At 47.5% G+C, this 24,038-nt stretch overlaps 1 protein-coding gene across 1 annotated transcript in view; it reads right to left on the bottom strand.

The window, feature by feature from the left end:
- Positions 1-16,765, bottom strand: part of Adap2 (ArfGAP with dual PH domains 2) — a 29,157-nt gene extending 12,392 nt beyond the window's left edge. Inside the window, exons 1-6 of the mRNA XM_075991422.1 lie at positions 16,545-16,765; positions 15,753-15,883; positions 13,641-13,732; positions 10,029-10,108; positions 8,558-8,670; positions 1,427-1,573 (exon numbers count right to left, since the gene is read on the bottom strand). Of these exons, the coding sequence (XP_075847537.1) occupies positions 1,427-1,573; positions 8,558-8,670; positions 10,029-10,108; positions 13,641-13,732; positions 15,753-15,883; positions 16,545-16,638 (657 nt within the window). The 5' untranslated portion in view covers positions 16,639-16,765. The remainder of the gene's footprint in view (positions 1-1,426; positions 1,574-8,557; positions 8,671-10,028; positions 10,109-13,640; positions 13,733-15,752; positions 15,884-16,544) is intronic.
- Positions 16,766-24,038: the final 7,273 nt, after the last annotated feature.

Genomic DNA, 24,038 nt, shown 5'->3' on the forward strand with positions numbered 1-24,038 from the left:
GTATTCTAAACACTAAATATCCTCCGACCTGAGACCTTGCATAAGGACCCGGGTCTGCTAGTCCTAAGAGTTGCTATCAACCAAGTATCATAACTTAAAATATAAATATAAAGCTATATAAAATGTAAATATATAAACAAATATATTTTACATATTAAAATATGCATTTATATATATAAATAAAATATAAAAATACTCAATAGTCCCTGGTGCACAGACAGTAACATGTCCAAGGTTCTGCAGTGCACCTGTCCTGGATGCCTGCCACTCACCCCCCACACTCACATCACCTCGTGCTCCTCCTCCTTCCTGCCCTCCCCCCCTTACCTACCACAGACCACCCACCCCATAGGTTAGCTTAGATTCTGGAATAGATTCTCAGGCATTTCTCCTGTTCAAGTTTTTCTCCTCTGAGAACTGCCGCGCCCTGATCCTCAACTCCACACCCTACAAACCCCACCCTGTCTTGGCTACGGCAGCTGGACTGTTACAGAGGCTGGACTGGATTTATTAGGTATGCTCTCTCCCAGGAATTTGGGATGAGGAGGCTGAAAGATTTGCTCTGATAGCTATGGTGCCGGACTGTGTGTATGTATGTCTATATACCACATAAGTGCCTTGTACCCACAGAGGCCAGAAGAGGGCACTGGCTACGCTGGAACTGAAGTTATAGACTGTTGTGAACCAGCATGTGGGTGTCGGGAACTGAACCTAGGTCCTCTCCAAAAGCAGCAAATGCCACACTGAGCCATTCTTCCAGCCCCAAGGCTCACGAGGTCTTCGGTAACATTGGTCCAGTGTGTGGCACATGGAAAAAAAAAGCCCTGGCCCAGTCTATCCACCTTTCCTCCCAAATCACAATCTCCAGCCCTATCTGGACTTGCCATGTCTTCATTTGTTCATTTGGTTGTTGTTGTTGTGTGTGTGTGTATGTGTGTGTGTGTGGTGTGTTGCCGTTGTCTCACTAGGTAGTCCTTGCTGACATGTAAGTCATTATATAGAGCAGGCTGGCCTTAAACTCACAGAGATCCTCCTGACTTTGGGTCCTGAGTGCCGGGGCCTGGTGTGTGCCACCACAAGCCTCAGATTTGCCATTTCTGGCCATGGTTCCCTCCGCTAACTTTTCTCTCTCTGATGACTACGCACTGCCCAGCTATTGTGCCAAATAGTACTGCTTAGGTAGCCCAGCTATGTTCCCAGTACTTGAAAGGTTCATCTCCCAAATCCCCTCTGCCTTCCGCAGATCTCTGCTGCATTACAAGGTGGAATTAGACAGGGCAAGCAGCCGCAGCCGCAGCAGCCGCAGCAGGGAGGTCTCAGGGGCAGCTGAGTGAGGACGCGATGAACTGTGCATTGGAGGCGGGAGCAGAGCCCAAAGGACTGGGCGCCATGCCGGAGAATGCAGAAACTACTTGAGCCATCTCACCTTCCCACTGTCATGATACACAAAGAGATTCCGGGTGTGGTCCTCTTTCCTGTAGGTGATCTGCAGACCGTGGGGATGTCCTATCTTCTCTGTCTGGAAGGTGGCATTCAAGTCCTTGATGTTGATGACTGCTTTGGGGGCTTTACCCTAGAAGAGAGAAAAGCAGTTCTCAAGATACTGATGGCGATAGGTGCCTTATGCTTGACAAGCCCCCAGTACATAGCCCTGGGTTGCTCTAGCCAAAGGCACAGCTGCCCTACCAATAGCCTGTGCTCCTCCTCCTGCCCAGTCACATTGGCTCCTCTGACCCGGAGGCGTCTAGGAAGCCTGTACTGTGGACTTTCACATGTTTCAGCCACAGAAACTTTGCTGGAGGAAATCCACCACTGGCGTGAAATAAACAGGCAGGTAGAAGCAGTCGTGGGGGCTCAGAGCACCCGTGACTCACATTCTCTGTGCCTGTCCCTTGGACTCTGAAACACGGTGGAGCATTAAATGATACCAAGGGATCCTGACCAGAGACACGACGTTTCCAAGCCCCTACACCTGCAGGAGCCACACTGATCTATCTCTCTGCGCCACAGATTGTTTAGACACAATTTCAAATTCCATCCTTAGAAGTTCCTCATGGTGCCAGGCAGTGGTGGCACACACCTTTAATCCCAGCACTCGGGAGGCAGAGACAGGAGGATCTCTGTGAGTTTGAGGCCAGCCTGGTCTACAAGAGCTAGTTCCAGGACAGGCTCCAAAGTTACAGAGAAACCCTGTCTCAAAAAACAAAACAAAACAAAAATTTCCTCATGTCAAGTGCTCACAAGCCAGCTCATGAGAACCAGACAGGACATACACAGAATTACATCATCACCAAGGAAAGTTCTATGAAATCTCTCTAGAGGGAAACTTTTGTTGTTGTGTGCGACTGTGGGTACACACGAGCCACAGAACATGTGTGGAGGTCAGAGGACAAGAGTCAGTTCTTCCCTCCCACCCTCTGTTCCAGGATTTGAACTCAGACTGCCAGACTTGTGGGGTACGCCCTTTCACCCACTGAGTCATCTTCCTGACCTGAGCGTGACGTCTGACCTACACTTTGCATCCAAGAACCTACCACAAGGAAGTAATTGCATGACTATGCAAACATACGCTAAACGACGTTTGCTGAGGTATTGCAGAGGTAGGTCGCACACGCCTTTAATCCCCAAACTTGGGAGGCAGAGGCATGTAGGTCTCTGTGAGTTGGAGACCAGCCTGGTCCACAAAGTGAGTTCCAAGAAAGCCAGCACTGTTACACAGAGAAAGCCTGGCTAGAAAAAAATACACATAAATACGCATATTATATATGAAGCTTATTTGTGAACACATTAAAAATATAGTTATACCAATATTCATTCTTTATTTTGAGTCAGGCTCTCACTATGCAGTCGTAGGTGTCTTTGAAATTACAGCGATCCCTCTGCTTCTGACTCCTGAATATTGGGATTAAAGGTGTGTGTCATCTGCCAACCTTCTTTCTAATTTCAAAAGAAATATGACATCACCAGGATGGAGTTACAGTTCAATGGTAAAGCATGTATTGCTTTGGAACAATATTTATTCTCTATAAATATGCATTACTCCCATTGGTTAATAAAAGAGCTGACTGGCCTATAGCTGGGAAGGATGGGAATGGGTGGGAAAACCAGACTAGGAGGATGCTGGGAAGAAGGGTAGAGTCTGAGGAGCTGTAAGGAGATGCCATGAGATGGGAAGTACGTACACGAGGCAAAGGAGCCTGGGGCAGTAGATTAATGGGTGAATTTAAATTATAAGAGCTAATTAGAAACGAGCCTAAGCTATTGGCTGAGCATTTATAATTAATATTAAGTCTCTGTGTGGTTATTTGGGGAATGGCTGGTGGGACAGAAATGTCTGCCTACAATGTTTGCATGAGGTTCTGGGTTTGAGCCCTAGCAACACACACACACACACACACACACACACACACACACACACACGCATATCCCATTACTAAAAGACAATTTCATTACCTGAATCTTACTCCACCCTTTCTCCTGCATTTCCCACAGGAAGGCAGTCATGAGTTTCAAGCCTATTCTTCTGCTTCCTTTCTCATACTTGTACAAACACACACGTATGCTCATAGGCATGTATCTATGATCAACTTATTGTCCTATGTAGGCTTTTTTTTTAAGATATTTTTTTAATATTTATTTACTTTATTATGTATACAATATTCTGTCTGCATGCCAGAAGAGGGCACCAGACCTCATTACAGATGGTTGTGAGCCACCATGTGGTTGCTGGGACTTGAACTCAGGACCTTTGGAAGAACAAGCAATGCTCTTAACCACTGAGCCATCTCTCCAGCCCCCCCTATGTAGGCTTTTAATTTGCTTTGTGGTACTGGGGACCAAGCACTGGACCTTGAGCTTACTAGACAAGTGCTCTACCCTAAAGGTCACCTCCAGCTCCTTTTCATCATTATTATTTATTTGTGTGTTCACTTATCTATTTGATTTGTGGTACTAGGGACTAATCTAGGGCTTCACTCACTCACTGAGTTCTTTGTTTCTGCTGTTGTTCTTGTTTTATGTGTTTTGTTTTTTTGAGATTGAATTTCTTTGTGTAGCCCTGACTGTCTTGGAACTCACTCCATAGACCAGGCTGGCCTCAAACTCACAGAGATTCACCTGCCTCTGCTTCCTGAGTGCTGAGATTAAAGACATGTGCCACCCCTGCCTGTTCTTTTTTTCTAGAAAGATATTTTTAAGATTTACTTATATTGTTACAATTATCAGGGTTTTTTGTTTGTTTGTTTGGTTTGGTTTGGTTTTGGTTTTTCGAGACAGGGTTTCTCTGTATAGACTTCACTGTTGTGAAACTCATGTTGTAGACCAGGCTGGCCTTGAACTCAGATTCTCCTGCTCTGCCTCCTGGGTACAAAGATTGCTCACTACCACACCAAGCTGCAGCAAGCGCTCTTAACCGTTGAGTTGTTCTCTAAACCCTAGTTCCTCCCTTTCTATTGTTGGATGGAAGTCTATTCTCCAGTTATGTCATCATTTGTTTAGCTAGTTATACATGGACATTGGTTTTGTTTTGTTTTTTTCAGAATTTAGCTAAAATAAAGTTTCTCCCCCACCCCCGCTTTTTTTTTTATATACTCTGCCACCACCCAGCTAAATAAAGTCTCTATGAAAAACTTGTTTAAGAAACTTTTTATAAACCGGGCAATGGTGACACACGCCTTTAATCCCAACACTTGGGAGGCAGAGGCAGGCGGCTCTCTATCAGTTCGAGGACAGCCTGGTCTACAGAGCAAAGCTACAGAGTCCAAAGCTACACAGAGAAACCCTGTCCGGAAAAAATAAACAAACAAACAAAAAAGAAAGAAAAAGAAAAAAGAAAAGAAACTCTTGCCGGGCGATGGTGGTGCACACCTTTAATCCCAGCACTCGGGAGGCAGAGGCAGGCGGATCTCTGTGAGTTCGAGACCAGCCTAGTCTACAGAGCTAGTTCCAGGACAGGCTCCAAAGCCACAGAGAAACCCTGTCTCGAAAAACCAAAAAAAAGAAAGAAAGAAAAGAAACTATAGACAGGCAGTGGTGGCACATGCCTTTGGGTGGGTCAAGGGACAGAAGAAGGCAGATCTCTGTGAGTTTGAGGCTAGTCTGAGGTGAGTTTCAGGACAGCCAAGGCTATACAGAGAAACCCTGTCTTGGGGGGGAAAAAAGTTGGGGTGGGGCTGAAGAGATGGCTCAGCAGTTAAGAGCACTGGCTGTTCTCCAGAGGTCCTGAGTTCAAATCCCAGCACACACATGGTGGATCACTGCTGTCTATAACTGTAGTTCCCTGGGATCCAGCACTTTCAGGTGTCCAAATGTACATGCAAAAAAAACCCCACATATATACATAAATAAACAAATGCTTTTTAAAAAAGGATGAAAAAAAGAAAGGAAAAAAAAAAGAAGTGTTGAAAAAACAAGTTGCCAGACCTTGAAACTGCAGGTCCGGTCCTCACTTCCACTGGGAGGGCTAGCACTCTGCTCCTGAAACACACTCAGTCCCAGAGCGCAACACAGCAGCTCGCCTTCTACCACTGCCTGTTCCTCTAGGAAAGCCACAGAGGAAACACACAGGCTGAAGGCCTCAAGTGCCGGCCGAAGAGCTCAGCCCTTACCCGTCCGCTCGCTCTCTCGCTCAGCTGCTTCTTCCCATTGACGTGTTAGCACTTTTTGTTTTTCTGTTCTCTAATCTGGAATGCCCCAGAGTTCAGTGTGGTAGCCAGCCTCCAAAGATATCCTCACCACTTCCTTCTTTCCCAGTAGGTCCCAGATGCTCTACCCATAAAGATGTAAAATTGCATCCCTTCCGTTAAGCAAAGCTGGCTGCAAGACTTGTGTTTTGCCCTCGTGCATGGATGTGTGCCACACGCACGCCTGATGCCTGCAGAGTTGAGACGAGGGTGTGAAATCCCTTAGGACTTGAGTTGCGGTTAGGAGTCAGGATGTGGGTGCTGAGATCCACACCAGTGTCCTCTGCAAGAGCAAGGGTGCTCTTAACTGCTGAGCCATTTTGCCAGCTCTTTTTTAGACAGGGTTTTTCTATACAACCCGGGCTATACAGGAACTCACTATGTAGATCAGGCTGTCTAGGAACTCATAGAGATCCATCTACCAGCTTCTGTTTCCAGGGGGCAAAGACTAAAGGCAAACACCACCACATCCAGCAGCAATCGCTTTGGCTTAGAAGCCAGCCTCCGATGGCAGTAGTGGCGCATGCCTTTAACTCCAGCACTTGGGAGGCAAAGGCAGGCGGATCTCTGTGAATTCCAGGCCAGCTTGGTTTACAAAGTGGGTTCCAGGACAGCCAGTGCTGTTACGTAGAGAAACCCTATCTCAAAAAAAAAAAAAAGCAATAAATAAATATGAAAAAAAAAAGAAGAAAGAAAACAGCCTTTACGCCATAAAGAAACTGAGCCAGCTGTACTAGGAAAGAGTTCGGTGACAGAGCGCTTGTCTAGAGTGCACAAATCATGAGCCCAATCCCTAACATCACAAGGGAAAAAAATAAAAGAGGAGGCAACTGTCTGGCCACAGGGGTTCTGGTGACCTGGGCAAGTGAGGGAAAGTTCTGTTTTATTTAGTCTTATAATAGTTTTTTTTTTTTTGAGACAGGGTTTCTCTAAAAACCCCTGAAGCCCCTGGATGTCCCCAGTCTGGCCCCTAGCTCACACACACCCACCTGCCACTCTGTCCAGCCTCATTTAAATGAGGAAATCACATATGTAAATATATCTCAATGAAAATTGTTTTCAGCCAGGCATAGTGATATACTCCTTTAATCCCAGGACTCAAGAAGTAAACCTCAGCGGCTCTCAATGAGCCCAAGGCTATCCTGAACTACATATCAAATTCTGGGCTGTAAGGGCTGCGTAGTGACACTCTGTCTCACACAGGAAAAAAAAAGCATAGAACAACAACAATGAAATGGACCAAGCTAAGCGATTTTAAGTGACCAGAGTGTGGTTGTTGAGTAGACTGGACTGACAGTAGCCAAGGAAAAGTACGAGAATGTCCTGCTGGCCAGGGCTGAAGTCCTCTGTAAGACAAGGGACTGTTCGGTATTGGCATAAGAACAGACAGGAGGACCAATGGAACCGAATAGGAGACCCGGATATCAATCCACACATCTTCGAACACCTGATCTTTGATAAAGAAGCAAGAAATATCAAATGGAAAAAAGAAAGCATATTTAACAAGTGATGCTGACATAACTGGATATTAACATGTAAAAGAATGAAAATAGACCCCTATCTATCACCATGCACAAAACTCAAGTTCAAATGGATCAAAGATCTCAACATAAAGTCAGCCACATTGAACCTTATAGAAGAGAAAGTGGGAAGTACACTTGAACGCATTGGCACAGGAAACCACTTCCTAAATATAACCCCAGTAGCACAGACACTGAGAGAAACAATTAATAAATGGGAACTCCTGAAACCGAAAAGCTTCTGTAAAGCAAAGGACACGGTCAACAAGACAAAACGACAGCCTAAGAATGGGAAAAGATCTTCACTAACCCCACATCAGACAGAAGTCTGATCTCCAAAATATACAAAGAACTCAAGAAATTGGTCATCAAAAGAACACATAATCTAATAAAAAAATGAAGATCACATAATCTAATAAAAAATGAAGTACAGACCTAAACAGAGAAATCTGAAATGCCTGAAGGACACTTAAGGAGATGTTCAACATCCTTAGTCATCAGAGAAATGCAAATCAAAACAACTCTGAGATTCCATCTTACACCTGTAAGAATGGCCAAAAACACTGATGACAACTTATGCTGGAGAGGATGTGGGGAAAAGGAAACACTTCTGCATTGCTGGTGGGAATGCAAGCTGGTACAGCCCCTTTGGATGTCAGTGTGGTGATTTCTCAGAAAATTAGGAAACAACCTTCCTCAAGACCCAGTAATACCACTTTTGGGTATATATCCAAAGGATGCTCAATCATGCCACAAGGACGTGTGCTTAACTATGTTTATAGCAGCTTTGTTTGTCATAGCCAGAACCTGGAAATAACCTAAATGCCCCTCAATCGAAGAATGGATAAGAAAAATGTGGTACATTTACACAATGGAATACTACACAATAGAAAAAATAACGAAAGTTTGAATTTTGCAGGAAAATGGATGGAGCTAGAAAACATTATTTTGAGTGAGGTAACCCAGACCCAGAAAGACAGTTATCACATGTACTCACTCATAAGTGGTTTTTAAACATAAAGCAAAGAAAGCCAGCCTACAAACCACAATCCCAGAGAACTTAGACAACAATGAGGACACTAAGAGAGACTTACATAGATCTAATCTACATGGGAAGTAGAAAGTAAAAAAAGACAAGATCTCCTGAGAAAATTGGGAGCATGGGGACCTTGGGGGAGGTTTGAAGGGGGAGGGGAGAGGCAGGGAGGTGAGCAGAGAAAAATGTAGAGCTCAATAAATATCAATAAAAAAATTCTTAAATGTCAAAAAAAAAAAAAAAAAAAGACAAGAAACTGTCCACGAAGGCCTTGACGAGCAGAGCAATCTTGAGGAAGCACAGGCAGCCTGGCCTCTTACCTCCTCTTTCGTGTAGTACTTCAGCAGGCCTTCTCTCGCCAGAAGGACAAACCTCCTTCTCAGGAACTGGGCATTGTCGCGCCCCCGCTTCCACAGGAACCCTTCTCTGTCACCTGAGCCACCAAGGGCAAGAAGAAGTAAATCATGAAGTCAACATAAAAAGCTAAAGAATGCCTTCAAGTTCCTGAGGGTAGGAAGAGCCCCCACCTGCCACTCAAATACGGCCAATCTAACTGGGCTATTTCAGGTGCAGGACAGAGGGTCCTACCTGGGCCAACTTTATAGACTTTCAGTAGCCACCTACTGCACAAAACTTCTCTGTCTCAACTCTCCCTGAGCTCAACCCACTTCACTGGAAGACAGATGTGGCAGGGCCTGTAATCCCAGCATCTTGGCTGAGGAAGGAGAGTGGTCATGATTTTAATACCAGCCTTGGCCACACAGCTTGCCATAGCAAAGAAAGGACAAGATGTTGGAGAGATGACTCAGCAGTTACGAGCACTTGCTCTGCAGAGGACCCAGGACCCAGCACCCACATAACTGCTCACAACCATTCATAACTCCAGTTCCAGGGGATCAAACACTCTCTTCTGACTCCGAGGGTACTAGTGTTGCATGTGGTGCACACATACATTCAGGCCATACACATAAAATCATACACATAAAAATAAGGTTATTTTTTTTTTCAAGACAGGGTTTCTCTGTGTAACAGCCCTGGCTATCCTGGAACTCACTTTGTAGACCAGACTGGCCTTGAACTCACAGAGATCCGCCTGCCTCTGCTGCTTGAGTGCTGGAATTAAAGGTGTGTGTCACTACCACCCGACTTTTTCTGTCTTCTTTTTTTTTTCTTTTCTTTTTAATTTAGGGATGGTAGTTGTGGCTCATGACTTTAATCCCAGCACTCAGGAGGCAGAGACAGGTGGATCTCTAAATTTGAGGCCAGCCTGGTCTACAGAGTGAGTTCCAGGACAGCCAGGGCTACACAGAGAAACCCTGCCTCATAGAAAAAGAAGAGTATAAGAGTGACCCCAAGATACTCGTTTGAGGAATAGTTTGCATTCTGGAAATCCTGGAAGCTTTTGTTCTCGGGGCAGCAGCAGCTTGAGAATTCAAGTCAGTGGAATGGACGCTGTCCTGGGTCTAGGGCTGCCAGCCGGGTTGTGCCCTGCATGAGTGTGGAAAGAGAGGCTCAAGCCCCTCACCAAGTCTATCCCCACCTTTCATTTCTCTAGAGCTCATTAGAACATAGACCTCAAAACATTAAACAAAAAACTTCAGCTGCAGAGATAACTCAGGGCTGAGAGCACTGGCTACTCTCCCAGAAGACCCAAGTTTAAATCCCAACAACCACACGGCTCACAACTGTCACAACTCCAGTCTCAGGGGATCCAGTACCCTGTCCTGGCCTCTGGGTGCGTTGCATACACGTGGTGCACATACATACATGCAGACAACATGGTAACTTTACCTGGGGCTGAGACAGCTTTCTCGTCAGCTATAAATTCCTGTCTTTCGTACTTAGCTCGAATCCATTGCTCCTTTAAGACCCTAAAAAGAGACCTCTTGGTCAGCTGTGTCTGATGCATTGTCTTCCCGTTCCCACAGTGACTTTCCAAGACCCATCAGTGGTGGGTGGGGACAGCCTCCCCTTCTCAGGATACCCGGAGGTTCTTGGCCTTAGGATAGTTAACATTGGTGCTGAATGATTCTCTGTAGTGGGGGTGGGTGGTTTATGTAATGTGTGGCAGTACCTCTAGCTTCAACCTCCTAGATTCCAGGAGCTTCTGCTTTCCAGACGTCCCACCAGGAAAATTTGTCTTCTAGTGGGTTGAGAAGCACTAGACTGTCCCTTAGCCCTCTAAGTCAATGATGAAGATATGACTCCCTAGACACTTACCATGTCCCCAGCACCCCCACCCCAACTCTCTGCTGTAGTGGCATTTCGCTTGTATTTTAATAAGTAAAGCTTGCCTGAGGACCAGAAAAGTAAAACAGCCACACTGGCCAGCCTTACAGACCAGGCAACAACGACACACACCTTTAATCCCAGTAGCCACGCTAGTTCGCCATAGAGACCAGGCGATGCATGCCTTTAATCCCAGTGGTATATATACACCTTTAGTTCCTGTCCTAGAGAGGATTATAAAAGGGGAGGAAACAGCTCTCATGTTCAGTCTCATTCTGAGATTCTTGGAGGCAGGATCGCCATTTTGGACTGAGGTAGAGGTAAGAGCCAGTGGCTGGCTATTTTACTTTTCTGACCTTTAGGTTGAGCCCCAATATCTGTCTCTGAGTTTTTATTAATCGTGCTTTACTCTGCTTGTAAACTTGAGCCAAAAACATCCTGGACCTGCTGATGGACTCTGAATCCCCACACTGTCTAGAGTAGACTGACCCCGAGGTGTCTAAAGTAACTGAGGATGACTTTGAACTCATGATCTTCCTGCTTCCACCTCCCAAGTGCTGAGATTACAGGTGTGTGCCACCACACCAGCTATATGTAGCTTGGGGACCCAACTCAGGGATATAAACATGTTAGGCAGACACTCTCCCGACTGGGCTACACCCCTAGACCAAATTACTGAACATTACCTAACATCTCTAAGCTTGGGAAATGAGCCAGCAATATACCTGCCTTCCCTAGTGCTGTTGGGGTGGGCAGTTGTATGTAAAGAACTTAGCACTGTACTAAAAACACAATAGGCTTTTGTCATTGTCGTTGAAGGTGATAGGGTCTTACTGTATAGGCTGGCCAGCAACTCACAGAGCTCTGCCTGCTTCTGTTTCCAGATAGCTAAGGTGTGCTTCACAACACCAGGCCCACAGCAGGCTCTGGTTTATTTTTGTTTTGTTTTGTCTTTTTTGTTTTGTTTTTGTTTTCAAGACAGGGTTTCTCTGTGTAGCCCCAGTTGTCCTGGAACTAGCTCTGTAGACCAGGCTGGCCTTGAACTCACAGAGATCCTCCTCTGTCTGCCTCCCAAGTGCTGGGATTAAGGGCGAGTGCCACCACTACCCAGCCCACAGTAGGTTCTTAATGCTAATGTCAACCAAATGTTATTCTTGGCTGCAGTAAAACTGGGCAGCTGAGAACAAACTTATTTTCAGTTTGTACCTTCTTATCTTTTCCAGGTACATGTTTCAAAGGTTAGCTGACCAAATGCCCTGGGACCAGGAGTGACCTGGAGCTGTGCATCTGGCCTAAACAGGTCACTTGGAACTCTGGGTTGCCCTGGCCTTTCGGGGTCAAAGGGCTCAAAAGTTAAGAGACTGATTGGAAGTCCTCTCTGGGCTGTGCTGGGTAAAGCAGCATGAACCTGCAAGTGATTTGCTGGTAAAAGTCTGACTGAGAAAGATGGAGGGACAAGCGCCACATGAATAAGAAAGACGGGGTCACACTGGAGCCCCTGGTGTGGTTCTTCCATCTCCCCTTCTCCTTTTCCTTGTTTTAGAACTGGAGGAAGGCAGCCACCAGCCCTAAACAACGGGGATTAAAATACAAAGACATAGCCGGGTGGTAGTGGTGCACACCTTTAATCCCAGCGCTTGGGAGGCAGAGGCAGATGGATCTCTGTGAGTTCGAGGCCAGCCTGGTCTACAGAATGAGTTACAGGACAGGTTCCAAAGCTACACAGAGAAACCCTGTCTCCAAAAAAAATAAAAATGAAGGGACAGTTGTAGGAGTCGTGAGTAACAAGGCTGGAGGGGACAGGGTAGAAAGCCCATGTAAGAGATGCTGTCCAGGGGCTTGGAGCAAAGGCTGAACGGTGGCAAATGAGGCAAGCTGGGAGAGGCTCTTTCAAATGATGGCCAACATAGCCCTCAGAGGCGCTAGGGACCTGGTATCACTGTAAGGCTGACACTAAGAAATGCATTAACACTACCATGCTAGCTGACAGGGGAGATGCTTAACAAATGATGTCATTTTATCTACATTTTGTTGGTTTTGTTGTCTACACTTTTGAAGAGGGACCTGCACTACATGCAGTAGGACATCCAAGGGGCTTGGTGGCTTGGCCAGCTTCTTATAGCTGGGTAGCAGTAGTGTTGGGGGGGGGGGACCTGAGGCCTTCTGCATAAAAGGATATGCTTCCCTTACTGGGTGGTGATAACACACACCTTTGATCCCAGCCCTCGGGAGGCAGAGGTAGACTGATCTCAGTGAGTTCGAGGCCAGCCTGGTCTATAAGAGCTAGTCCCAGGACAGGCTCCAAAGCTACAGAGAAACCCTGTCTCCGAAAACCAAAAAAAAAAAAAAGAAAGAAAGAAAGAAAAAAAAGCTTCCCTGCCTTTCCACGTGGTACAAGCCACCCTCGGGCCACGTAACTGCAAAGCTACAGAACCACCCATTACAGTTATGCATTTGTGCAAGGCCCGAAAGCACCACGCAGAGACTCAGCGGTTCCAATGCTACTTTCCAGACATGCCTGCATGAGACTGTGTCTACCCAGAGGAATCCCTTTCCTGAGTCCACAGGACGCTACCTGACAGCCCTGAATGAGGCCAAATCCCTGAGAAGGAGGCCTAGGCTCAGGGAGTCAGCTTTTTAGAGGTTTGGGGTCACTAGGTTCTATGGTCCTCCTCAGCCCTCACCTTTACAACTCTCCTGCCATATTGTTTTTTTCCTGATGTCATACTATGATCTCATGGTACCAGATAATCCACACCCAAGTCTGTGCTCCTTCACACCCATCACGTCCTGTCTCTCAAACAGAGGGTAACAGTCACACTTGCTGAGAATGTTTGACAACAGCACGCGGGTACAGCTCCACAAATATTAACGGCTTTTGTTTTGTTTGAGGCGGAGCCTCAGGTAGCCCAAGCCGTCTTCCAACTAGCTGAGGCTGACCTTCAATTCCTGACCCTACCCTCTTTATTCACCCCCGACGCACCAGAATTCCAGGCTTCGGCCGCCACACCTGGTTGAATCCAGGATTCCTGTGTGCCCATTGTGACGACACCAAATTCATCCCTGATATAACCTTCCAACCAGGTCACAGGAGAACTCACCTCAGACAAAGGTACCAGGAACAGAGAAGGGCTGGGAAGACCCTCCCCAGATGCTAGGGAGTCCCTGACTTACAAGCAGTCGCTGGCCTGAGGGACATAGTAGAAAGCTGGGACTCTGGCTTCAAATTTGGCTTTCACATTGAGATTCCCATTGTGGGTCATGAACTGTAAGATAAGAGCAAATGGACATAATTTTAGAACCTAGAAAAAATATGTGGAATGAAACCCCGGTCTACCCAGAAGATGGTGGTGGCTGGGCGTGGTGCTGTGCACACCTTCATCCCAGCAGAGACAGGTGGATTTCTGTGAGTTCGAGGACAGCCTGTTCTGCATAGTGAATTCCAAGGCAACTAGGGCCATGTAGAGAGACCCTGTTTCAAAAAATAAAAATCAAAAGTAAAAAGCCTGTGGTTTTCACTGGCTCTGAGGCAGGGCCAGGAGAACCTGCCTCTAAGGCAGCATCTCACCAGGCGTGGAAAGCCTCAGTTTGTTTTAACATGGGGGGCTGATAACCACGGTTTATATAGAAACAGCTCTTTACAGTTCACATACGATAGTTTACTGGGTCCTCTCAACCATTTAAACACTGCTATTTTTTAAAGAGGGCACTGGACTCAGAGAGGTTAGGTGGCTTGCTCAAGGCAGCACAGCTAGTTGATACAAAGTGATGATGTCAACCCATTTCTGCTGGGTCCCAAAGCTCATGTTCTTTCTCTCCCTCTTTCCACAGACAGCCAAGCTTCCCCCCACTCCAGCCCTTAAAGTCTACAGGAGACTGGGCTAGCTGGAGCAAGGAAGTGGCTGCCAGCTCCACATAATACCCCCCTCCCCCGCGTCGTCTGAGACTCAGAGTGGGCATTCTGTCCAGTGATATGCTGATGTGTCAGTGGACAGGGACATAGCTGGGGTAAGGGCAGGAACAGCAGGTTTGTAAATCCTATCTCTGGACACAGTGAGCACTGTCCCCCTCCCTGGGAGCTCTGGGGCTATGGCTTAAGCGTGTATTGCCTGTGGACCCCCACCGAGCATGAGAGACTCTGGGGAGTTCACCTGTCCCAGTGAAGACATTACAGGGGAGTTCGAAGGCAAACCTGTGGGTGTGTGGGCTGGTTGGCTGAGTCCCTGTGTTTCCCCTGCACAGAATGGAAGCCTTGGCTAGACAGCCTGTCTCATAGTGTGTGCTCCTCCCCGTCAAGGACTTTAGAGTCACATCTGTGTGGACTGAATAGTGACAGGCACAGTCCAGATCCTGCCACAGAATAGGAATGCTCAACGGTGTTACCTGCTTCCCCAGTGGCCCTGAGCCCCTCAGCTCACCAGTGTGGTGGAGACCTGTCTCTCCTCAGAGGGCTCCTCCATGCTAACTGGGCAGGCAAGTAGAGTAGGCTGGGGAGGTGTGAAGGACCGTGGGCTATGAAACAGGACGTCTCTCTCCTCTGTTCCTGGCTCCCATGAAAGACAGCAACTGTTGATTCACTTAGTGTCTGTGTATTCTTTTCTTTCCCCACCCCCAGTTTTACAAGACAGGGTTTCTCGTGTAGCCCTGACTGTCCTGGAACTCTTTTTGTAGATCAGGCTGGCTTCAAACTCACAGAGATTCGCCTGCCTGTGCTTCTCAAGTGCTGGGATCAAAGGTGGGCCTGTGTTTATTCTTACAGCAGCCAGTGAGAGGGTGGTACAGTCCATAAAATGGGTGTGGAAATAGAATCCATAGCTAAGTTAAGGAATTAGCCCAAGGGCTAGAGAGATGGCTCAGCAGTTAAGAACACTTATTGGTCTTGTATACAGAAGACCTGAATTCAATTCCCAGTGCCACTATGACTGCTCACAACAGCTTGTAACTCCAATTCCAGGGGATCTGTTATCTTCTTCCGAACTCTGTGGGCTCCTGCATATATGTGGTGTGCACACACATACACTTAGGTACACATATATCTTTAAACACACACACACTTAAAGGCACTCCTTAGGGCCTCGTCCCTTGTAAGAGGAGCAAGTGATTAGCTAGGATTTGAACTCAGGGCCTTCGTCTAAGCCACCACCGTCCAGTCTGTTTCCTCTCATTACTCATTGCACCTCTCTAGGCTCCATTTCCTCCTCTGAGGACTAGGAGGAACACCTGTGTCCCGCCTCCTCTCGCCACGCCCAACTCCAAGAATCTGCATACGCGCGTCAGTCATTCTACCTCCACCATACTGTCGTCCCAGAAGTCCAGTCGCACGGATTTAACTTTGCTGACGTCTGGGAAGTTGCGGTGGACGCCAGAGCAGTGAAGACAGATGAAAATCCCCAGCTTGTAAGAGGCCCAATCAGGATCTGCGGAGTGGAAGGGCAGGATCTCCGCTGAGCCGAGGCAGGACTGGGCTGGGGTGCAGGGACAGGCTCGGCCGGACTGTTAGGATTCTGGCTCGGAGGCCAGCTCTGCCCACGCCTGGAATCTTTTCTCTTTTGGTCCCCAACCTTGGACAACTGAGATAACATCATAAACCGTGCTTAGCCCACACTTTGGCACAGCGACACCGAGGAGACCTCGGAAGGAGGAACCGAGAAGGGGCAAGTGAGGGACCCGCTCGGAGGCTCAGGACTGGGAGCTGCATCAGCATCCTCAGGGTCAACGCGCCGCAGTGAAGGGTCGCGGGGGCCCAGGAGGCATCGGAGGTGAGGACCTCAGGGTCCGAGGTTACGGGAAGAGCCCAGGGTCGGAGATAATGTCCAGGGTGGTAGGATGCCCGGTGGGAAAGTAAGAGGGACCAGGGGTATGGACCGCATCTGTTGCGAAGTGAGGACTGAGGTCCCGGGTTTCGGGAGCAGGGAGACGGAGAACCGTCGGGGCCGCCGGAGACGCTCCAGCGAGGACTGAGGTCCCAGGCGAGGGACGAGTATGGGTCGCGCTTGGATGGGCTCTTAGAGAAGGGGCCGGCGAGCCAGGGGCTAGGGCCATGCCTGGCTGCACCTGCCCCGCACGCCGTGCCCTTACCCGCAGCCCCGCAGTCGGCGCAGTGTGTGTTGCCGGTGCCCGCAGCTTGCAGCAACTCCAGCAGCCGTTTCTTGTTGCGCTCACGGTCGCCCATGGCCGGACCGGAGGTCTCAGCGGGGCTTAGCTGCGCCGCCTCCGCGCTTCCCGCTCCTGGACGTCCATGGTCCTGTCTTTGCCCAGCTCTGGAGAAGGACTCAGCTCGCCAAGCCTGCGGGCGTGTGAGCCCGCCGCCCCGCCCCCGGCACGGCATGCCCCGCCTACAGGTCCTCGACCACGCCCCTGGACAATATACCCCGCCCCCACGGCCGGCAGTCCAGTTCCACAACCTGAGGGGAGGGACAGGAATGCACCAGATGTAATCCTGACTGGCTGCTTGCTGACTGCGAGTGCATGGTTTATTCAGTCTCCAGTCTCTCTAGCCTCAGTTTCCACATCTGAAAAGGGGGCATGTAAGGACAGTAGAGGAGCTGGAGAGATGGCTCAGTGGTTAAGAGCACTGGCTGCTCTTCCAAAGGACCTAAGTTTGATTCCCCGCAACCACATGGCAGCTCATAACTGTCTGTAACTCTAGTTCCAGGGGATCAGACACCTTTACATATGTAGGCAAAACACGAATGCACAGGAAATAAAATAAATAAGAGCCGTGTGGTGGTGGTGCACGCCTTTAATCCCAGGCAGGCGGATCTCTGTGAGTTCGAGGCCAGCCTGGTCTACAAGAGCTAGTTCCAGGACAGGCTCCAAAACTACAGAGAAACCTGTCTCAGGAAAAAAACAAAACAAAACACTAATAAATAAAAAATAAGAGCGTGTAACTATTTCCTCATGAAACATTCTGTTCTGAGTGGATGAGGGTGGCTCATAAAGTTCAGAAAGTAGAAGACTCACAAGGTTGGGGAGAGAAGACCCCTTGTTGGAGCTGCCTGTAAGCTGAGCAGGAAATACAGCTAAATAGCTTTTGTGGGTGGGCGTTCACACTGGATGGGCTTTTTGGCAATGCTGCTTCTTTTGAGTCACCCATGTTCTTATAAGTAGCCTTAATAAACCCATTGGTTCGTCAAGCTAGACTTGGGTACAGCTTCTTTGGTCTATCATTGTTGTCCTGCATAGGGCGAAGAGACATTTGCTCATGTCTCTTCAGGAAAGGGACACAGCAGGCATGTCTGCACTCCAGAGCTCCTTGGAAACACTGAGCATGCTCTAACTTGTGTTAAAGTGTTCTGCAGGTCTTACATCTGTTTAGAGACAGCTAGATGCCATTGCCCTCTCCTCAGAACACCCTCCATGATTCCCAGTCTCCATCCCTCCATCGGTCCTGCTACAATTCCTTCACAGGGTAATTGACCCTCTGTAGCCCTGACCACACCAGTGATCTGTGCCGCACCACAGCAGCTTAGATACCTGTGTTCATTCCAATCCCTGTGGCCTCATGAGAGTTCAGTGCCCATTTTCTGTTCTGGGAAACAGAAGACTCTGTTCAGGGAAACAGCCTCTGTCCATTTTGAGAAACTGAAAGTTTCAGGACTGGATTCACCGGGAAGTAGACCAACCCAGCCAAAGCTGGAGCCTGTGAAATTCCATCACTGTGAGGTGGGCAGGGCTTGGGGGGTTTCGAACCTATTTCACTACATCCCTTTTCTGGCTCCATCCCCTATAACTCTCTCGGCTCCTGTCATTCATCCATGGCACACATAAAGCTTAATGCACAGAGATGTTGGGTTTCTATCCCGAAGGACCTGAGCCTTTCCCGTACCCACATTCAACACAGGCACACACACATTCACGCACACACACACGCGTGCACACACATTCACGCACACATGCACACACACGCGTGCACACACACATGCACACACACACACGTGCACACACGGTAGCATGATATATTGGGATGAATCCAGGATTCCACAAATTCGAGATATGAGTGTTGGCTCTGACTCTGTCTTGTCCTAGCTGTTGTGAAGGAAGTTTGTGCCATCGCTTCTCCGAACCTTGGTCTCATCTGTAAGATGAGGGTTCTGAGGAATCCTGAGAGAGCACACAAAGCTCTCAGCATCCAATGCTTTCCTTGCTTCTTCTACCTCTTGCTCAGCCGGTGGGACTCATCTGGAAGGCTAGACTGCCTTTCTCATCATTCCCACGGTGGAGGAGGTAGAGCCACCAGACCTGGAGAAGAAGCGCATTCCAGAAGCAGTCAATCCTTAGAGGTCTTGACTAGGTTTTGGGGCTGGGGGTTGCTAGGTCAGGAGCACCCATAATAAAGGAACCAGTAGATGAGACAGCTGGGGTCTGGAGGCATGAAAACTATTTACTAAACAAACTCAGAGATGATTCATTTCCGCTGTGTTAGATAAAAAAAGACAGAAATGCGTCTCCCAGGGGGAGGATGGGAAAGACAACAATGAAAGGTATGAACGGAGGGGAGGTGGGTAGGGGGAAAAGAGGACCAAGCCAAGGACATCTGTCCTCTGCTGTCTTCAGGGCAAAGTTGGGCTGTTTGGAGCCCCAGCCTTTCTCAGTCTCTTCTAGCATCTGGACTCTTAACTGTGCCCTCCCTGGAAGGCCCATCATGCATCATGGCAGCAGTCAGTTCAGAGAGGAGTCCAAGACTGCAAGCCCCCCTCAGGTTTCTCTTCCCGTCCTCATTTTTGGAGGTTTTAGTTGAAAAGCTAGCAAAGACTTAAGGCGGACTTGCAGCCCATCCTAGGAAGGGAAAATGACAGTACCCTGGTACTTTGTGCCAGGTTTGTTTCTACCTCCTGCTCTGTGTTGGAGGTGGGGAGGTAAATAACACTGGCTTGGTGCTCTGCAGACCGAGCTCCAGACATCCATATCTGTGCTTCAGGATGTCTCTTGGTGGGACATCTCGGCAAGAGGCTGAGCCCCAGGGGAGCGGTTATCTAAGGTCTTGTGGTCAAATGGTGTATGCATCACGGGCCTACAGCCGAATTCCTGTCATGGTATCATTTAGTCTGCTCTTCCTTCTCATCCTGGATTTTTGTTTATCTTTCTGTGCTGGGGATTGAACTTATGACTTTGTGCATACTAGGCAAGCACTCTGCCGCTGAACCATAATTCTGCTCCTTATCCTTTCATATGAATACCCATAACACATACAAAGTGATGATTTGGTACACTGTGCAATGATCATCAGATTCAACACATCCAGGCTGGAGAGATGTCTCCGGGGTTAGAGCACTGGTTGCTCTTCCAGAAGACCCAGGATCAATTCACAGCATCTGTATGGCAGTGCACAACTGTCTGTTACTCCAGCTCCCAGAGATCTGATGCCTTCTTCTGATTGCTGAGTGCACCTACAATCATGTGCAGACACATAGACTTACACATAATTTTAAAAATTAACCTTAATTTAAAAAAAAACCACACACACACACACACACACACACATCAACACCAGAACAACAGAAATCCACATGCACCACCAGCCTGCTGTGTTCATCTTATAACTAAAAGTTTGTAGTCTACATTTTTACTGCTGATTTTTAAAGTATGTTCATCACCTCCAACAGAAACTTTGTTACCCACTCCTGGATTTGGCACGATAAAAGTTTCCCTCTGTTTCTGTGTCCAGAAGTCACAACTCAGAGGTGTGGTGACGGTCCTTTCCACACAGTTCTTCAAGAGGCAGAGGCAGGAAGGCTGAGAGCTTGAGGCATGCTGACTTACATGGTGAGTTCCCAACGCACCTCAGCAAAACCTTGTCTCCAGGAGCTGGAGAGATGGCTTAGTGGATAAGAGCATTGCCAGCTCTTCCAGAGGTCCTGAGTTCAATTCCCAGCAACCACATGGTGGCTCACAACCGTCTGTAATGAGGTCTGGTCCCCTCTTCAGGCATGCACGCAGACAGAACATTGTATACATAATAAATAAATTAAAAAAAAACACCTTGTCTCTAAGTAAAAAGTAAAGCTGGGTGGTGGTAGCACACACCTTTGATCCCAGCACACTGGAGGCAGAGACTGGCAGATCTCTGTGAGTTCGAGGCCAGCCTGGTCTACAGAGTGAGTTCCAGGACAGTCATGGGTACACAGAGAAACCTTGTCTCAGAAAAACAAAAACAAAAAAAAAGTAAAACAAAATAAAAAGTAAAAAGAGGGGCTGGAGAGACAGCTCGGGGGGCTGGAGCACATGCTACTCTTGCAGAGGACCCCGGCATGATTCGCCACATCCATTTCAGACAGCTCACAACAACCTACAACTCCTGCTACAGAGGATCTGATACTCTTTTCATTACATACATCACACTTCACACACATATAAGTACATATATAAAAGTACACCACATAATCTTAAAGGCTTTATATTATTATTTATCACATGTGTATGTGTGTATAAAACTCATTTTTAGCCGGGCGGTGGTGGCGCACGCCTTTAATCCCAGCACTCGGGAGGCAGAGGCAGGCGGATCTCTGTGAGTTCGAGACCAGCCTGGTCTACAAGAGCTAGTTCCAGGACAGGTTCCAAAACCACAGAGAGGGGGCTGGAGAAATGGCTCAGCGGTTAAGAGCACTGACTGCTCTTCTAGAGGACCCGGGTTCAATTCCCAGCACCCACATGGCAGCTCACAACTGTCTGAAAATCCAGTTCCAGGGGATCTGACACCTTCACACCAATGCACATAAAATAAAGATAAATAAATCATAAAAAATAAAAAAAAAAAGCAAAACCACAGAGAAACCCTGTCTCGAAAAACCAAAAAAAAAAACCAAAAAACAAAAAAAACACCTCATTTTAAAATATTCAACATTTAAAAATTATGTGTATATGTCTGTGGGCGGTTATGTGTCTGTGAGTGCAGGTGCCTGTAGCATCCAGAGGCACTGGATCCCCTGAAGGTAGAGTTAAAGGCACTCATGAGCCACTGTGAAGGTGCTGGAAATTTAATGTTGGTCTTTGATAGGAGCCAAAGCACTCAACTTCTGAGCTATCTCTCTGGCCCTAAAATTAATCTTTTTTTTTCTTCCAAGAATTAACAAATTTGTGCCACAGCACCTACAGGCCAGTTTCCCCTCCTATATAATTCTCACTTCAAAGGCCCTGTTCAGTTGGGTGGATGGGAAGGTTGGGTCTTAGAGGTCCCCCACCCCTAGTGCCACTACCACCGTCCTCACTTCGCCGGTCTTGGAAGAACAGTCAAACCCAAGTCAACCCAAATGTCCTTCATAATTTAGGATGTGGGCTATCAGGACGATACGTGCGGAGCTGCCCAGAGCCTGTGTGGGTGGCTGGTTCAGTAGGTCCCTGGTGAGGTTCCAGAGGCCACACCTGAGCTCGATGGCCTTAAATCATACCTGAACCTGTCCTGACCCGTCACATGGCCAAGAGGTGAGACTTATTTTTCCCAGCTTCTGGATCTGGAAAAATGGAAAGGGATGGATAGATAGCTCCTTGTGTTTTCCTGACCCTTCTGAAGGACCCCCAGAAAACTCAGTTTCCACACACCCTCAACTCTAAAGTTGTATCTTGCTAAAATGCTGACCAAGTGACCCTTTGCTGAGCCCTTGAAATCTCTGATACCGGGGTCTGACCAAGAGCATCAAAGCCAAACCCCAGGGCCGTCTCATCAAAGCTCTGCAATATGTCTGGCTGTAAACATCCTTAACGCTCACTGGCTTCTGAACGTAGAAATAGACACTTGCTCTTGGCCCTGATGTCACAGACACAGCTGAGCAGCTGTGCTGTGCTTGAGGTGCTGAAAGACCCAGGACAAAAATAAATCTTTAAGAAAAGAAAAAAGAAAGCTGGCTTTGTAACTTAGTGGAAGGGCATTTGCCTAGCACACACAAGACCTAAGTTCAATGCTCAATACTGAAAAAAAGGAAAGGAGAGGAGGGTGGAGGTGGTGGTTAAGAGAATTTGCTGGTCTTGCAAAGAACTTGTATTTGGTTCCCAGCACCCACACAGCGACTCACAACTGCCTGTAACTCCGGTTCAGGGATCTGACACCCTCTTTTGGCTTTCACCGATACTAGGCATAGACATGGTGCACAGAACATTCACACATAAATAAACCTAAAATGTTTTTAAAAGAAAGGAAAAGGGAGGGGAGGAGCAGAGAAAAGAAGAAAAGAAATTAGAAGCTGTACCCAAGGGAACAGGACTGTCATGCCCCAGGCCACTGATGATGCTGACACCAGAAGTTGGGGTGGGTGGAGGCAGCCTCTCTTGGGTGCTCAGTCCAGACAGCAGCTGCTGGGGGATGGGGAAGTCAGGACCCCGGGACAGAATGTCCTCTGTAAACAAAATTCCCAGGGCTCCTCAGGACACAAACATTTAGCCCTGGTGGAAGATCATGCTGTCCAGCTGAGATTAACCACAGCCGGCTTGGAAGAAAGATTTCCACAACATTCCCAGGAACAGGCTTGAGATCTCCAGGGAATAGAGCATGACCCCTTTGAAAATGTAATAAAAAAATTGTACTTATTAGTTTTAGAATTTTCAAGAAAACTATAATTATAGGGAACTCAGAAAACACAGAGAAAACATCATTCCCACTGACGGTCTGTGAATTGCACTGGGTCAGGCTGCCAACACGCACAACTTCGTTTTATCTTTGCCACAACCTCCAGATAGAGGTTTGGGCCCATTTGATGAACTGTAGCACACAGAGCAATTTAGTTACATTGACTAGTTACATTTAGTTACAAGTCACATGACTAAAACGACCCCTCCTGAGCGGGTGGAGCACTGGTGGTAAGGTTTGAATGCAGTTTGCCTTGGCAGATTTTTCACTTGAGCTGCGAACCTAACCTCCAAAAAGAAGTCAGCAGCAGGCGGGTGAGCCTCACACCTTACTGCAAAGCCCTGCTACAATCATGTGTGTGTATTTCCTTCTGGTCTTTCACATATAACTTGATATGAGCCAAACCACAGTTTTCATACCATTTTACATCCTGTTGTGTGACGTTTTACTTTTTTGAATTTTTTTGGGGGGGGGGGCTGCCATCCAGCTCCCAAATAAATCACACACAGAGGCTTATTGTTAGTTATGAATGTCCAGCCTTAGCTTAGCTTGATTCCAGGAAGTTTTTCTTATCTTAAAATAACCTAAATACCTTTTGCCTCTGAGCTTTTATCTTTCTGTATTTCTATATACCTTTCTTTACTTCTTTCTCTGCGACTTACTGTGTAGCTGGGTGACTGGCCCCTGATGTCCTCCTCTCCTGTTCTCTTGCTCTTCCTCCTCCCAGAGTTCTTCTTCTATGTATAATCTCTGCCTGCTAGCCCTGCCTATCCTTGCTCCTTCCTTGCTACTGGCCGTTCATATCTCTCTCTCTCTCTCTCTCTCTCTCTCTCTCTAAATATAGATTTCTTTCTTTCTTTTTTTATTATGTATACAATATTCTGCCTTCATGTATGCCCGCACGCCAGAAGAGTGCCCCAGATTTCATTACAGATGGTTGTGAACCACCATGTGGTTGCTGGGAATTGAACTCAGGACCTCTGGAAGAGCAGCCAGTGCTCTTAACCACTGAG

Source organism: Microtus pennsylvanicus, chromosome 11 (assembly GCF_037038515.1).
Source record: "Microtus pennsylvanicus isolate mMicPen1 chromosome 11, mMicPen1.hap1, whole genome shotgun sequence".
Taxonomy (NCBI): domain Eukaryota; kingdom Metazoa; phylum Chordata; class Mammalia; order Rodentia; family Cricetidae; genus Microtus; species Microtus pennsylvanicus.